General features: G+C 42.1%; 1 protein-coding gene across 1 annotated transcript in view; it reads left to right on the top strand.

Annotated features, from left to right (window-relative positions):
* TBCB (tubulin folding cofactor B) overlaps positions 1-14,081 on the top strand; it is a 43,749-nt gene that overhangs the window by 8,014 nt on the left and 21,654 nt on the right. Inside the window, exons 2-5 of the mRNA XM_082262681.1 lie at positions 150-293; positions 395-491; positions 2,277-2,468; positions 9,834-9,906. Of these exons, the coding sequence (XP_082118807.1) occupies positions 150-293; positions 395-491; positions 2,277-2,468; positions 9,834-9,906 (506 nt within the window). The remainder of the gene's footprint in view (positions 1-149; positions 294-394; positions 492-2,276; positions 2,469-9,833; positions 9,907-14,081) is intronic.

Below are 14,081 nucleotides of genomic sequence, written 5' to 3'. Positions count from 1 at the left end.
ATAAAGAGAACAGGATACTTTCTCTTACAAGTACATGGCACAGCAGGCATATATCAGGAATATGAAATATTGGGTTTGCATATTCTTAAAACTTTGATTGTATCTCTTGAAAACGAATCCATAGTATTGTAATGTCTTTGTCATTGCAGTGTAAGCTAGAGCTGGTGGTTGGGTCTCCAGCCTCTTGTATGGAATTAAAGTTATACAGTATTGACAATAACTTTATCCAGAATCTGGACCAGGATGATGCACTACTAGGCTCTTACCCTGTGGATGATGGCTGCAGGATTCATGTGAGTAACTGCTCGAGCTTCTGAGGCTTCACTGTGAAAGCTTTGAGAATACGTTGATGATTTTAAAAATAAAGTTATAAGTAACTATTATTTATTTACAGGTAATAGATACAAGTGGTGCTAAAGTTGGTCAATTTGAAGATGTGTCCAGAGTTGAGAAATATGAAATTTCAAGCGATGCCTATGACAAACGATCAGGTTAGACGTTTTATTTTTCATCTCCTAAATTTAGACTTCAAATAAAATAAATGTAAGTCCTAACTGAATGACATTTGGTTTGCCGAAGAACTGTCTATCGTACAATTTTTCATTTAAAAAAAAAATAGTTTACACCTTTTTTACATCTTTTTTTGTAAATCGGTGCTGTTAATCTTCTGCAGCCTTTTTGCACCCACGTCATACCTACATGCACCCCAGCAATGGCTGTATTGCATTTCTTTAGGTGAGTTTGCTGATAGTGATAACAATAGACAATGCCAGTATAAGGCATTCTATACTGGCCACTTGTAGTCTCCATCAGAAGAACGGCAACACAGGAGCACAACTGGGATACAGGAACAGAGCATTCTGGGTTTATTGCCCCTCATGGCACTAGGAATTATTTCATAAATGCAGTTTTAAAAACATTGAAACTTACATTAATATGTTAACGCTTATCCAAGGTTTTTGTTATTGGATTTACATCTACTTTAACATCTTTATTTGTGCTTTTCACTGTTTTATGATTAAAAAGAAAAGGCTTGAAATTCAGGTTGCTGATCAATGAAAGCAATTTGCCATGTCTGTTATCTGCACTGTTTCTCTATGAGGAGGGGGCTATGAAAGCCTTGAGCACCAAAGGCTCTTACCTACTAACTGAACTCCATGCCAAAAGCTGATCCAGTGGTGTAATAATTAATGAAACTGTACCACACAAAATATTTAGCATACCCATAGATATAGGAAATAATTGCTCAGTCTGGGTGCTCTGAGCTAAAGCAGTCATGATCACATGTCTTCTGGCTTTGCAAAATATAATGGCCAACCTTTCTTAGGTTGGCCATAGGCGTTTTATTTATTTTTTATTTTTTTCATTCATCCAGCAGTCTGTACCAAAAAAAAAAAAAACATAGGGGTGAATGGAGGAATTCTTCTGCTGGGACATTTTATCTTGACAGCGGGACCCACTGCTGTCAAAATACACTGATTGGCATATGCAGCTGCTAAGTGACAATCGACTTCTGTCAAGCAGGGTCGGCCATGCACTGATCGAAATCGAGCCAGTCCCTGCTGAAACTACCAAATTTAAATCTGTGAATGACCAGCTTTGGATGGGATATTTGAATGGACAGCTTGGCTGAGATAAACCATTTAATAATCTGGTGCCCTGCGAAGACATTCTTCTCTTAGAGCAAACACTATGAGCACTAAGCTCAGACAGGAGATAAAAAATACTGTTAAGGGATGTCAGAGCAGAGGTGTCACCCTTGGGGCCTGTTTACGCCACAACGTTACAGTTTGTTTAAACAGGCTATTTAAAATGAAAGGGTGAAATACACTACAAGGCATATAAAAATCGGGAAGGCTGCGTTTTCCCACAGCGCAAGACTGTAGCAACAGCATCACTCTCTGGCTAAACCAATGTTTCATTCTATTGCTGCAAAATTTTGTCTAACAACATAGCAATGCTGTAGCATTCGATACATTGTCACTAGTGATCCTGTTGCTTGCAACTTTGGTATCAATGACAAGATCTCTAAAGTGAGAAGACCATTAGAGCATTGGTGCAGCACCATTTGATAGCATTACAAGATACTGTCAATTAAAGTTGATTTAAACCTGAAGTCTTGTAGTTATGTGTTAAGTAGGCAGCATTGCTCCTTGTACCACCATTAGGTTTGTGTGTATGATGATTATATGTTCTTTCTTAAATCTAGAAAACTGTTATCTATGTACAGTATACACTGGATTGTTCTTCAAATATAATTTCCCTTACCCCTGTAGACTCTGTACGGTCCTTCCTAAAGAAGAATAGGATGGGTAAGTTCAATGAGGAGGAGGCAGCTCAGAAGACAGCAGAGCATCAACGTAAGCTGGAGGAGGAGAGGCTGGCAGCTGAATCAATTACAGTAGGATCTCGATGTGAGGTGCAGGCGGCTGGACAGCCTAATAAGCGGGGCACAGTTATGTATGTTGGTGAGTAATTGGCCTTGGGATGGCACAGAAACCTGATGCTTTTTGGAAAATGAGGAGTTCATATCCCACATGAAACTGTTAAAATCCGAAATCCAAAGTTGTTGCACCTAGCACTGCAGAGAGTTTTTTATTTCAAAGTGATATATATATATATATATATATATATATATATATATATCTCATATATATATATATATATAATCTCTATCTATCACAGATAGTATTGTAGTTCCTACATTTATAACAGGATGAGCACTAAACGTGATCAGATCCAAGAAGAAGCCTGTTGTTGTCTGGTATTGCTGTTTGTATGAACAAAACTCAAATAGTAAGATCAAATTAAAGCTGTTTGTCACACATACTAGCTTTCCCTGTTCATAATTTAAGTGTGCTTATATAATTTTTTGGGGGGGTAAATTTACCTTGATAACTGTTGTGATGTCATCGCTTGTAGTCACACAGCAGCTACCTGGAGGCAATAGTAGAGAAGTGCGGGTGTCCCTTTTTTTTTTTTTTTTTCCAGTGAGCACGGCCACAATGGACGTGAAGAAAAGTGTGAGGAAATTGTGGATGAAACAAAAAAAGGGTGTGCATGAGGGAGGCAAAGCTAATGATGGGCTGGACAAACCAGGTATCCTCTGACCACTCCTTCAAATTGGGCTAAGCTGGTGGGCAGGTCAGACCAGCTTGGGATTGCCAGGTCTACTCCTTCCAGCAATCAATGGCAATACTGCTCACTTTGCAAGGACCTGCAAAAGAAAATTTTACAGGATTGGTAGCTGGGGAAAGAGCCGACATAGCAGTCACCAGTCTACTGAAAAGGGAGTAAAGTAGAATGAACCTGGATTGATATGCATTCAAGTGGGGATTCTACTATTTAAATGTGAAATAAGATTTCTGCTTGGAATTCTAAAAAACTTCTTCCTATACCATATTAACACATTTTGTTACCTATGTCTTGCTCCCAGAAAATACATGTCACATTACAGTTTTAAAAACGATTATAGAAGCACACCACACATATATACTAGAATGATCAGGTAAGACTAGAAATGTACCTCTACAGCCAGGGCTTCAATCGTATCTGACTAAAAACACCAACCACCCACCTTTTTATATTTATTTCTTTTTGTTTAAGAAATGTTTTTTTAAGAAGGTTTTCATGTGGACCAGACAAAAAATGGGTGTACATATAACAATGTTAGCAAAAGTAGCCAATATATTGCAATATCACAATGACAAGTTAAAAACAGTACGAGGGAGTACTAGTATAGTAATGTGAACATTAAAAAAACACATACTGCGAAGGGGGTGATCATAGTAAAAAGAATAAAGATTTAAATGAAAAGGAAGAGAGGGAATTGGAAGTGAGAAGGAGGGGAAACAATGGTGGGGTGGGTAGAGTAGGGTGTGGCCCAGACTCTGAGATAAAGCGTTAGTAAATTTAGCTTTTGAAATTGTACCTACATGTATGCCTATGATAAGGCTTACCTGTATGTACAGTGAATATCTCCTAAAGTTGTGGGTGTTTTAGGAGATATTCATACTGGAAGCAGTCGGTGCATGTGCAATAAGGTTTGAAGGGATGGCATGTTGTACCTTTGGAGCTTTGTGCTGCGGGCGTGTCTCCTGTGTGTTTGGCCATTCACACAGCCAGAGCCCGCGAACCTAGAAGGCAGACTGGGTGAGGATGGAAGCCTTGTTGGCAGTGACAGCGTGCTGCTAGAGGGCTTCCTTTTAAAGGTGAGTTTCTCATTATGTGGTGCATACTAACACATTATGGCTTAAACCACCCAGGGCCCACTTTTTTTTTTCTTTTTTTCTTTCAATTCGGAGCGAAGCCTAGGCAAATATTTGCAATAAATATAGCCAAAAATATACAGCGTTAGTAGCCTTGTGAAATGAAAGCTAAGCAGCCAACACAACAGGTGAAAGTCTGTGAACAATATTGGAAACAAAGTGCAGCGCTATTTATATCTTAAGTGTGTCAATGTATGTGTAAAAACTATCAATGACTGATATCTACACAAGTAAAAATAGAAGTGTGAGGTTACTATAGCCAGTTACACATAGTCTAGTGAATAGTACATAATAAATGTAGTGATTTCTGTTAAGGTAACAAAAAACTCAAAATAACATCAAAGATTATAAAGGACAAAAAAGAAGAAAAAAAGTCCATATAGCTAGAGTCCATATGGGAGTGGAAATGTGAATCTTCAACTTGTGACCCAAGTGGTTGCTAACAACACTATTGGAAAATGTGAATTAATCAGCCACCAACATCAAAAAGGCTTACCAAAGCAACTGGACCCAGTTTGGATTATGCTTAATGGGTCAATACAGGCAGTGGTGTATCTACACCTGCTTAGAAAGGGAAGAGGATGGTTGCAATCACTTGCGTCACTTTCCACTCTGCTTTCAAACCAAGTACTCCACCATCAATGAAAGTCAATGGGGAACCCAAAGGTCACAGTGGGGCATAAAGGTATCTTCTCAAGTTATGCTCAGTCAATGAATAGCCAGAGAGAAAAGACAAAAGGACCTCCACATAGTGTAAAACCGTAAACAAAAAGGATTTATTTAAGGATTAGGAACACTTAACAGTTAAGTGGATAAAGGTAGGCCTTCAGCAAAATATTCAGTAGACATGGATTGCAATGGCACAAATGGAGCTCAACCCAATGTGTTTCGTCTAACAAGACATCATCTGGGGTATGCAGCCATTCATTGTCATTGCGTATTTATAGAAAGAACCCAATTGAGATTATCTATGACACCGCTGGACGTAGATGTGAATACTGTCCTACTACTGACATGGCAAGCAAGATGGCGTCAATGCGTGAGTGTCAAGCCTCGTTGCGAATTTGAAGCTCGCATCGCAATGGTCATCAAAGTAACATTGATGTTTAACCTCCCTGGGGGTCTGATTATGTCAGCATTTCTGTGCTAAAAGCGGTACATTGTTTTGCATGAAAATCTGTTTTTGTATTTAAAACTCACCTTCCCCTGCGATACCCCACTGTCCTCCAGCCATCCCCCCGCTGTGTGCTCGGCCGATGCCGGCACCTGTCTTCCGGTTCCCTTCCCTGTGAGCGTTGCAACGCAGGGGGGTGGAACCGGCGGCAAATTCAAAAATGTTTATACACTAAATGACATGATACAAAGCTGTGATCCTAACAGATTACACTGTATCAAGCCATTTCACCACAGGATTGCACCTGGTAGCTTTTCCAGTGCCCTGCCTGTGCTTTTCCAGTTCTTTGTGCCTGGAAAATAGAGAACGACCATGACGTCCAAAAAGCGTTCTTTTTCCGCAAAAGCGCTTTTAGACAAACTGGAAAACAGTGACAGCGAAACAGAGTTACTTGAAGAACTGAGCGATAGCGATTCGTGGAAAAATTCGTCATCAGGAACGGAAAGTGATGACAGCGATGATTCTGATGTCTCTTTCTGGCACATAGCTCTGTTGGAAATTCTGAAGAATCTTTTGACATACTTCCCAAATTCCACAAGCTATGTGCCAGAAAGAGACATCAGAATCGTTGCTGTTGTCGCTTTCCGTACCTGATGACGAATTTTCCCACGAATCGCTATCGCTCAGTTCTTCAAGTAATTCCGTTTCGCTGTCGCCGTTTTCCAGTTCGTCTAAAAGCGCTTTTTGGACGCCACGTTCGTTCTCTATTTTCCAGGCACAAACAACTGGAAAAGCACAGGCAGGGCACTGGAAAATTCACCAGGTGCGCAATCCTGTGGTGAAATGGCATGATACAGTGTAATCTGTTAGGATCACAACTTGGTATCATGTCATTTTAGTGTATTTACATTTTTGAATTTCCTGCCGGTTTCACCGGAACCGGATTCAAGTGCCGGCATCTGCCGGGGAGAGAGTGGGAGGACGGCGGGGGATCGCAGGGAAGGGGAGTGTGATCCTGGGGTAATCCCGAGTGTGGCTCGGGGTTACCGCTTTTGGTACTGAAAATTAACCCCGAGCCAGACTCGGGAATACCGCTAGGAAGGTTGAGCGTTAAACCTCGCTTTTAGTGTGAAGTCCACGAAACAGACACACACCAACTGTGGAACTTCTGGTCTTAAGAACCGGAATTGAGACAACTCATGCCTCGATTACAAACAGGAAGAACTGCGCATCAAGCCTCTCTATAGGCCAAGAAGGGCCTGTACATCCACTCATTCACTAAAAAACAAACAAAATATACCACCACACCGGAAAGGGAACTGCGTAGTTACATTGCCAAGTCAAACTGAAATGATGAGCGACTATTTGTGCAGCTTTGATGAGTGGAAAAAAGAACATTAAAAATGTGTATAATAAAGGTTATTTTAAATGATGGATGCAAAAAGTAATCTCTGGTCAAGCGGTAATGGCTAGAACAATCTATCCCACATAACGGACAAATAATCATAACCATGAGATCTATAACAAAAGGAAAAAATAAAAATGGTGCATAAGAACAATACTAAGCTTTATTGATGAATGCATTAATGTCCCACTCTACGTTCATGCCGAATGAAGAGTAAGAACGAAGCTCCTATGTCCAAAAGGTATCAAGACGTGAGACCCCCCCCCCCCCCCCCCTAATATTCGCACCCCCTCTCCAAGGGTGAATGTATTGATCATTAATGGTAAATTGAAATTCTGTGAACCTTGGATCATGGTTGTAATGTTTACGATAATGTTTTGGTACACTGATTATTCAAACCTTTTTTTTTTTTTTATTTGCTATGTGCTCATTTTATTCTTATGGAGAAAGGACAAATGGTTCTGACCACATACTATTTACCACAAAGGCAAGTCAACAGACTATATTTTTAGTCGTACAGGTGTAAATATCTTATACCTTGGGTACCTTTAGTGGCAGTGGATTTAAATTGTTGTGTTTTCACTTAGGGGCAATTTTACTTTGTAAGGGTGCACTGTGACCGGTGGATTCCCCATTGAGTCACTTTCATTAATGGTGGAGTACTTTGTGGTTTAGAAAGCAGAGTGGAAAGTGAAGCAAGGGATTGCAACCATCCTCTTCCCTTCCTAACCTGGTGTAGATGCAACACAGGCAGTGAACCAAACTGGGTCCAGTTGCTCTGGTAAGTTGCCTTGATGTTGGTGGTGGCTGATTTATTCACATTTTCTAATAGTGTTGTTAACTGCTTGGGTCACAAGTTGAAGATTAACATTTTCACTGCAATATGGACTTTTTTCTTCTGTTTTTGTCCTTTTTATAATCCCTTTTGATGTTATTTTGAGTTTTTTTGTTACTTTAACACACAAATTATTACATTTATTATGTACCATGTACCATTCACTGCACTGTGTAACTAACTATAGTAACTTCACACTTTTAGTTGTGTAGGTATCAGTCATTGATAGTTTTTACACATACAGACACACTTTTTAGATACAAATAGCACTGCACTTTTTGTTTTTGAATTTATGCAATAGGCAGCCTAACAGTAATGCAATCTGTGGTGGGGATATGACCTCCAAGTAAGTACCGTAGTTTTGGTTTTAAAGGCTATCCAGCAAGCACATACCTTACTATATTGAATGGATGTATTGCATTTTATGTGCGCAAGTTCCTCCATGAGGCTAATATGTTCAAATATTTGAAGCAATTGATTGATGGAAGGGGCCTGTTGCTTCCATTGTAATGGTACAAGAGATTAGGCTACATTGAGCAGGTGTGGGGTGATGGATTGTCTGTATTGGCTAGCTGGCTTGCCCATAAAATTGAATAAAACTGACCAGGGATTCTCTGCACATTAGAACCTTGAATATCTACTATCGGGGGTTCATAACTTCTGATGTGTGCATGAGTCACCCTCATCCCACAGGCATTTCAACATAAGGGAGACCCATCAGGAAACAGTTGACGGAGTTTTGCTCTAGTCAGGAGTTTGTACTTAAAGTAGAACTATAGGCAAAACCTTTTTCTTTTTCTTTTGGATAGAACAAGGGAGGGTTATAATCCCTGTCAAATTTTCTTTTGCCATCTGTGTCCCATTGTAGACATTTCCCTTTACTTCTGTCCCATAGCCAAACAGGAAGTGAGGAAATCACTGCAAATTAAGGGAATCCCCTGGGGACCCCTAGATCGCCAGAACTAGTGTACCCATTGGAAGAATTCCCCTCTATTTCTTTTCTGGGGACAACTCAAAATTTGGGATTTTCTTTTTTTTTCACTTTCAATGATAAAGGTAAACAGTACAAATAGAGAGGGTGAATATCCTTAACGAGGATCCAGACAGCACTAAAAACTGGCAGGGGTTCTAATCCCTCTCCACTCTATCCAAAATTTAAAATAAACTTTTTGCCTTTTAGTTAGACTTTAACCTCCTATAGTGATTGTGTGACATTTGTAGACTAATATCTTTCTGGTTCCCCAAGAATGTGTTTTGTAGATCTGCTTTCCAGAAGAAAGATAATCTGGGTACAGTTGAGTATCGATACTTAGGCTTGGTAGAATTGAGAGATACATTTATCCTGTGGGTTAGGAAAGGAGAATATAGTCTCTTGGAGTTAGCCCTTGTATAGTTCTAAGGTTTGGGTAAGGATCCTATAAACTGTGATGGGAGGTAATGGCACGTGTCCATTGATGAAAAAGAGTTAAGAGTTAAGATCTTTAAGTTCCTCCAGGGGGTGTGAGCGAAGAATGGTGAGAAACATGGTGTCAGCTTGTATTCACTTATTGCAAATGGCCTAAATGTTAAATCCTGTGTTAAGATTGGAATAGATTTTGTTCACTGTAAGAGATCTGAAGACTTGTAAGCTTGGCTTGTTGCAAAGAAAGATAATGCATTAAAAACATACTCAACTTTAGATGTATAAATGGCGAAGGAGTAGGGAAATAGAACTGTCACTCACAACTGATACATAATTTAAAGGAAGTGTGTCTTTGACACAATTGACCCTTAATCATTCCCTACCTGCTGGTTGAGTTTTGAAAACCTAAATGTTTGTTAGTCCAGTGCTGGTTACATTAACTGTGCCAAGGCATTTGTCACATGGTTTTTACTGAAGCAGGAAGGAATGATCTTATAAATACCAGTCTGCAGGTATGCCTCAGTTCCAATCTTCATTTTAGCAGAGACCATGTGACCGCTGTGTTGGTACTAACCATGTGACTGGTACCAGAGTAAACTGTTTCTAGGATTCCAAGGTAAAGGTAAGTGTTTTGAAACGTTCTATACCTTTTTTTTATAATTTAATTATATAATTATAATTCACTTCATTGGAGGATTATCCATTTATCCTGAAAGTTTCTTCATCTATCCGTTACTGCATTCAATAAGGGGAATTACTTGGCCACATCACCATTTTGATTTCCTGCTTTTATTTGGTCTCTTTTATAGGTCTAACTGATTTCAAACCAGGGCACTGGGTTGGTGTTCAATATGATGAACCTTTAGGGAAGCATGATGGAAGGTAAGAAACATTTCTGCTACAGATTGGGTGAAAATCAAATTCTAGCATAAATTGCCTAACCGAGAGATGATTACATTTCCAAACACAAACGTATAGAGTTAGTTTGCATAAAAAATAAATAAACTAAAGTTGAATAATGCCCTTACTGTAGGTGTAGGCCATTTACAGTATCTCACAAAAGTGAGTACACCCTTTCACATTTTTGTAAATATTTTATTATATATTTTCATGTGACAACAGTGAAGAAATGACACTTTGCTACAATGTAAAGTAGTGAGTGTACAGCTTGTTTAACAGTGTAAATTTGCTGTCCCCTCAAAATAACTCAACACTCATTAATGTCTAAACCGCTGGCAACAAAAGCGAGTACACTCCTAAGTAAAAATGTCCAAATTGGGCCCAATTAGCCATTTTACCTCCCAGTGTCATGTGACTCGTAAGTGTTACAAGGCCTTAAGTGTGAATGGGGAGCATGTGTGTTAAATTTGGTGTGATCGCTCTCACTCCCTCATACTGGTCACTGGAAGTTAAACATGGCACCTCGTGGCAAAGAATTCTCTGAAGATCTAAAAAAAGAATTGTTGTCTACATAAAGATGGCCTAGGCTATAAGATTGCCCAGACCCTGAAACTGAGCTGCAGCACGGTGGCCAAGACCATACAGCAGTTTAACAGGACAGGTTCCACTCAGAACAGGCCTCACCATGGTCAGCCAAAGAGGTTGAGGGCACATGATCACTGTCCTATCCAGACGTTGTCTTTGGGAAATGTATGAGTGTTGCCAGCATTGCTGCAGAGGTTGAAGGGGTGGGGGGTCATCCTGTCAGTGCTCAGACCATATGCCACACACTGCATCAAATTGGTCTGCATGACTGTCGTCCCAGGTGGAAGCCTCTTCTAAGGATGATGTACAAGAAAGCACGAAAACAGTTTGCTGAAGACAATCAGACTAAGGACATGATTTATTGGAACCATGTCCTGTGCTCCGATGAGACCAATATAAATTTATTTGGTTCAGATGGTGTCAAGTGTGTGTGGCAGCAACCAGGTGAGGAGTACAAAGACAAGTGTGAGGGGTGTACTCACTTTTGTGAGATACTGTAAGTACCTCATGAAGCCTGACTGGAATACCCCCAGGATATTGTTTGGACGTGCTGAGTGAAGCCTAGTCGTTACTGCTCACCTCCACCATCACAGGAATTAGCTCTTGAACACTGAGCTCAAAGCTACTGAATCAGAGTAGAGAGAGGGCATGTGAGGGGGTTTGAATCAAAGATAACGCTCACTCCTGTTGAGGTGAGCAGTAATGACTAGCCCTCACTTAGAAACGTTCTGGGAGTGTTCCAGTCAGGTTTTGGGAGCTATGTAAATGGTCTACATCTATAGCAAGGTCTTTAGTCCTATCGGTACAGTTTGTTTTTATTTGCAAACATCCTTTACCTGCGTAGGCTTTTTTCTCTTTCGTTCATTAACGGACACAGCTTCTGATATTCTTAACCATTGAGTTAGCAGAAAAAAAGTCTGGCTACACCCATGGGCAGTCCCAGGGGGTATACTCCCTCTCTCAGCTATAGGCACTCAATATTTTTTTGCCTAGTCAGGAGTAAGGACCTAGTTCCCTGCTGGGATCTTTGGTCCTAGCAATTTTTTTTATTCTTCTGGATTTTTCCTGTGAGATCTACAATCAACTGCTGGACTGGGCGACAGGCTGGACAATCTAGATCCAGTGGTCACCCAAGTCTGGCTAGCGAGCATGTGCAGACCTTAGCTCCGCGCTAGGTCAGCCGCAACATAAGCCCACTGGACAGGGGCTGGCCTGCGAGTTAAACGCCTAGCAGGGTCGCATACGACCAAGCCTCGGCCTGAGTAGCAGCGTTCCTCCTGGCCAACAGCCCCCCATTTCGATGGATAGGGGTTCTGTCTGGAGAGGTGCCCGCCTAGTTTGTGGTACCGTGAGTAGCTGTCCCCCCCTCTCCCCCTGGAGGGTTTTGGGGTGGACGTGGGCCCCTTCTTGGGACAGTCGGACCCCTGGGTTCCCCTTCTTCCTGTCAGGCACCCCCCCCTGTTACTTCAAGGGGTGATTGTCCCGGTTCTGACTCCGGAACGTTTTCAGGGTTTGTTTCAAACCTGTTAACAGTTCCCAGGAAGGAAGGCAAAGTGCGTCCGATCCTGAACCTCAAGGCGCTAAACTGCTTTGTGCGGGTGCAGAAGTTCAGAATGAAGTCCATTCAAACGGTGGTGGCATCCATGCATCAGGGGGGGATTTCCTCACCTCTATCAACATCAAGGATGCCTACCTTCACATTTCAATATGTGCCAGTCACCAGCGTTTTCTCCGCTTTGCTGTGGGAGAGGAGCATTATCAGTTTGTTGCATTACCCTTTGGTCTCGCCTCTGCTCCTCGGGTCTTTACAAAAGTGTTAGCCCCGGTGCTAGCCTTGTTACGCCGCCGGGGGATTGTGGTACTTTGCTACTTGGACGATCTCCTTCTGCGAGCGGAGTCTCCTTCTGCTCTGGTGGAGGACCTGGAGATTACAATACGAACTCTGCGGGAGTTCGGCTGGATTATGAGTTTTACAAAGTCTGCTCTGGTTCCATCCACGAAGCTGGGCCTGACTCTGGACTCAGTCTTAGCCAGAGTGCTCCTTCATCTGGACAAACTCCAGAAACTACAGGCTGCAATTCGTCTCCTGCTGTGCTGGGCCTGATGGTGTCTACCTTCGAGGCGGTTCCCTTTACACAGTTCCATACGAGGTCCCTGCAAAGGAAGATTCTGACCAAATGGGACAAGACTCCCCTGACTCAGCCGGATCCGATTGTCCAGAGACTGCGAACGAAGGAGGTCCTGATATAGTGGTTTCGTTCTCCAGCGATTCGGCTGGGCAAACCCTTCCTCCCCTTGTATTGGACAGTGGTCACCATGGATGCCAGCCTGTCCGGCTGAGGAAGACCTACTCTGCAAGCATTCTGCTCAGGGGATTTGGACACTGGAAGAGTTCAGACTACTGATCAATGTCTTGGAACGCCGAGCGATCAGACTGTCTGGTCTGTTTGACAGATCGTCTTCAAGGTTGTCCAGTGTGCATCTATTCGGACAATGTCACGTCTGTGGCTTATGTCAATCACCAAGGCTGCACAAGAAGTGTCCTGGTGGCTCTGGAGGTAGCCGGCATTCTAAGGTGGGCAGAACAGGTTGTTCCAGCCCTCTCCGCCGTACACTTTCCCGGGGTGGAAAATTGGCAGGCAGATTACCTCTGTCAGCAGACATTGGACCAAGGGGAGTGATCCCTTCATCTGGAGGTGTTTTATCAACTGTGTCTTTGGTGGGGCATCCCAGAGGTGTATCTGTTGGCATCTCGGCTCAACAGAAAGGTGCAGAGGTTTGTGGTTCTGTCAAGGTATCCTCTGGTGGACGCCACAGATGCGCTAGTGGCCCCTTGAGGTCAGTATCGTCTTATTTACGCCTTCCTTCCTCTCAAGCTTCTGCCAAGACTTCTACGCAGGATAGAAGCAGAAGGGATTCTGGTTATCTTGGTGGCTTGGGTCTAGCCTCGCCGGGCTTGGTACGCTGATCTGGTGCGGCTGGTCGCTGACGTTCCTTGGAAGCTTCCTCTCAGGGAGGATCTGCTGTCCCAAGGACAGATCTTCCATCCTTCTTTATAGTCGCTGCCTTTGACTGCTTGGTTGTTGAACGCCTGGTGCTGAAGGATAGGGGTTTATCTGAGGTGGTGATTCCTACCCTGTTAAAAGCTAGGAAATCTACTTCTAGGAAGATCTACCATCATACGTGGAAGACGTATGTAGCACCACCCCCGCAGGAGCTGCTGATTATATTATTGGGTCTACACCCTGCCTAACAACCCAATCAAATTGGCTCGATCCCTCCTCAGGCACAACTGACCCAGAATAGGACTGGACTATCAAATAGATACACAGGTTGGAATACAATACTTCACTATGCAACAATACCTTGTTACCTTCTTGAATAGTAGTCCTTCTGGGTGACACAATGGAACAACGCACAAGATTGTAATTAACCAAACTTAGTTTACTATGTATCAAATTGAATAGGGGAGATACAATACAATACAATACAAGTCCATAAAAGGTTATTTAAAACAGCTTTAAAAAGGTAAAAGAATACCCCCACACTCCTCCTGCATTAAGGCTAGACAC

Source organism: Pelophylax lessonae, assembly GCF_965119305.1.
Source record: "Pelophylax lessonae genome assembly, chromosome: 7".
NCBI classification, from domain to species: domain Eukaryota; kingdom Metazoa; phylum Chordata; class Amphibia; order Anura; family Ranidae; genus Pelophylax; species Pelophylax lessonae.
The sequence above is the reverse complement of the archived record's forward strand: the minus strand, read 5'-3'. Positions and strand labels throughout refer to the sequence as shown.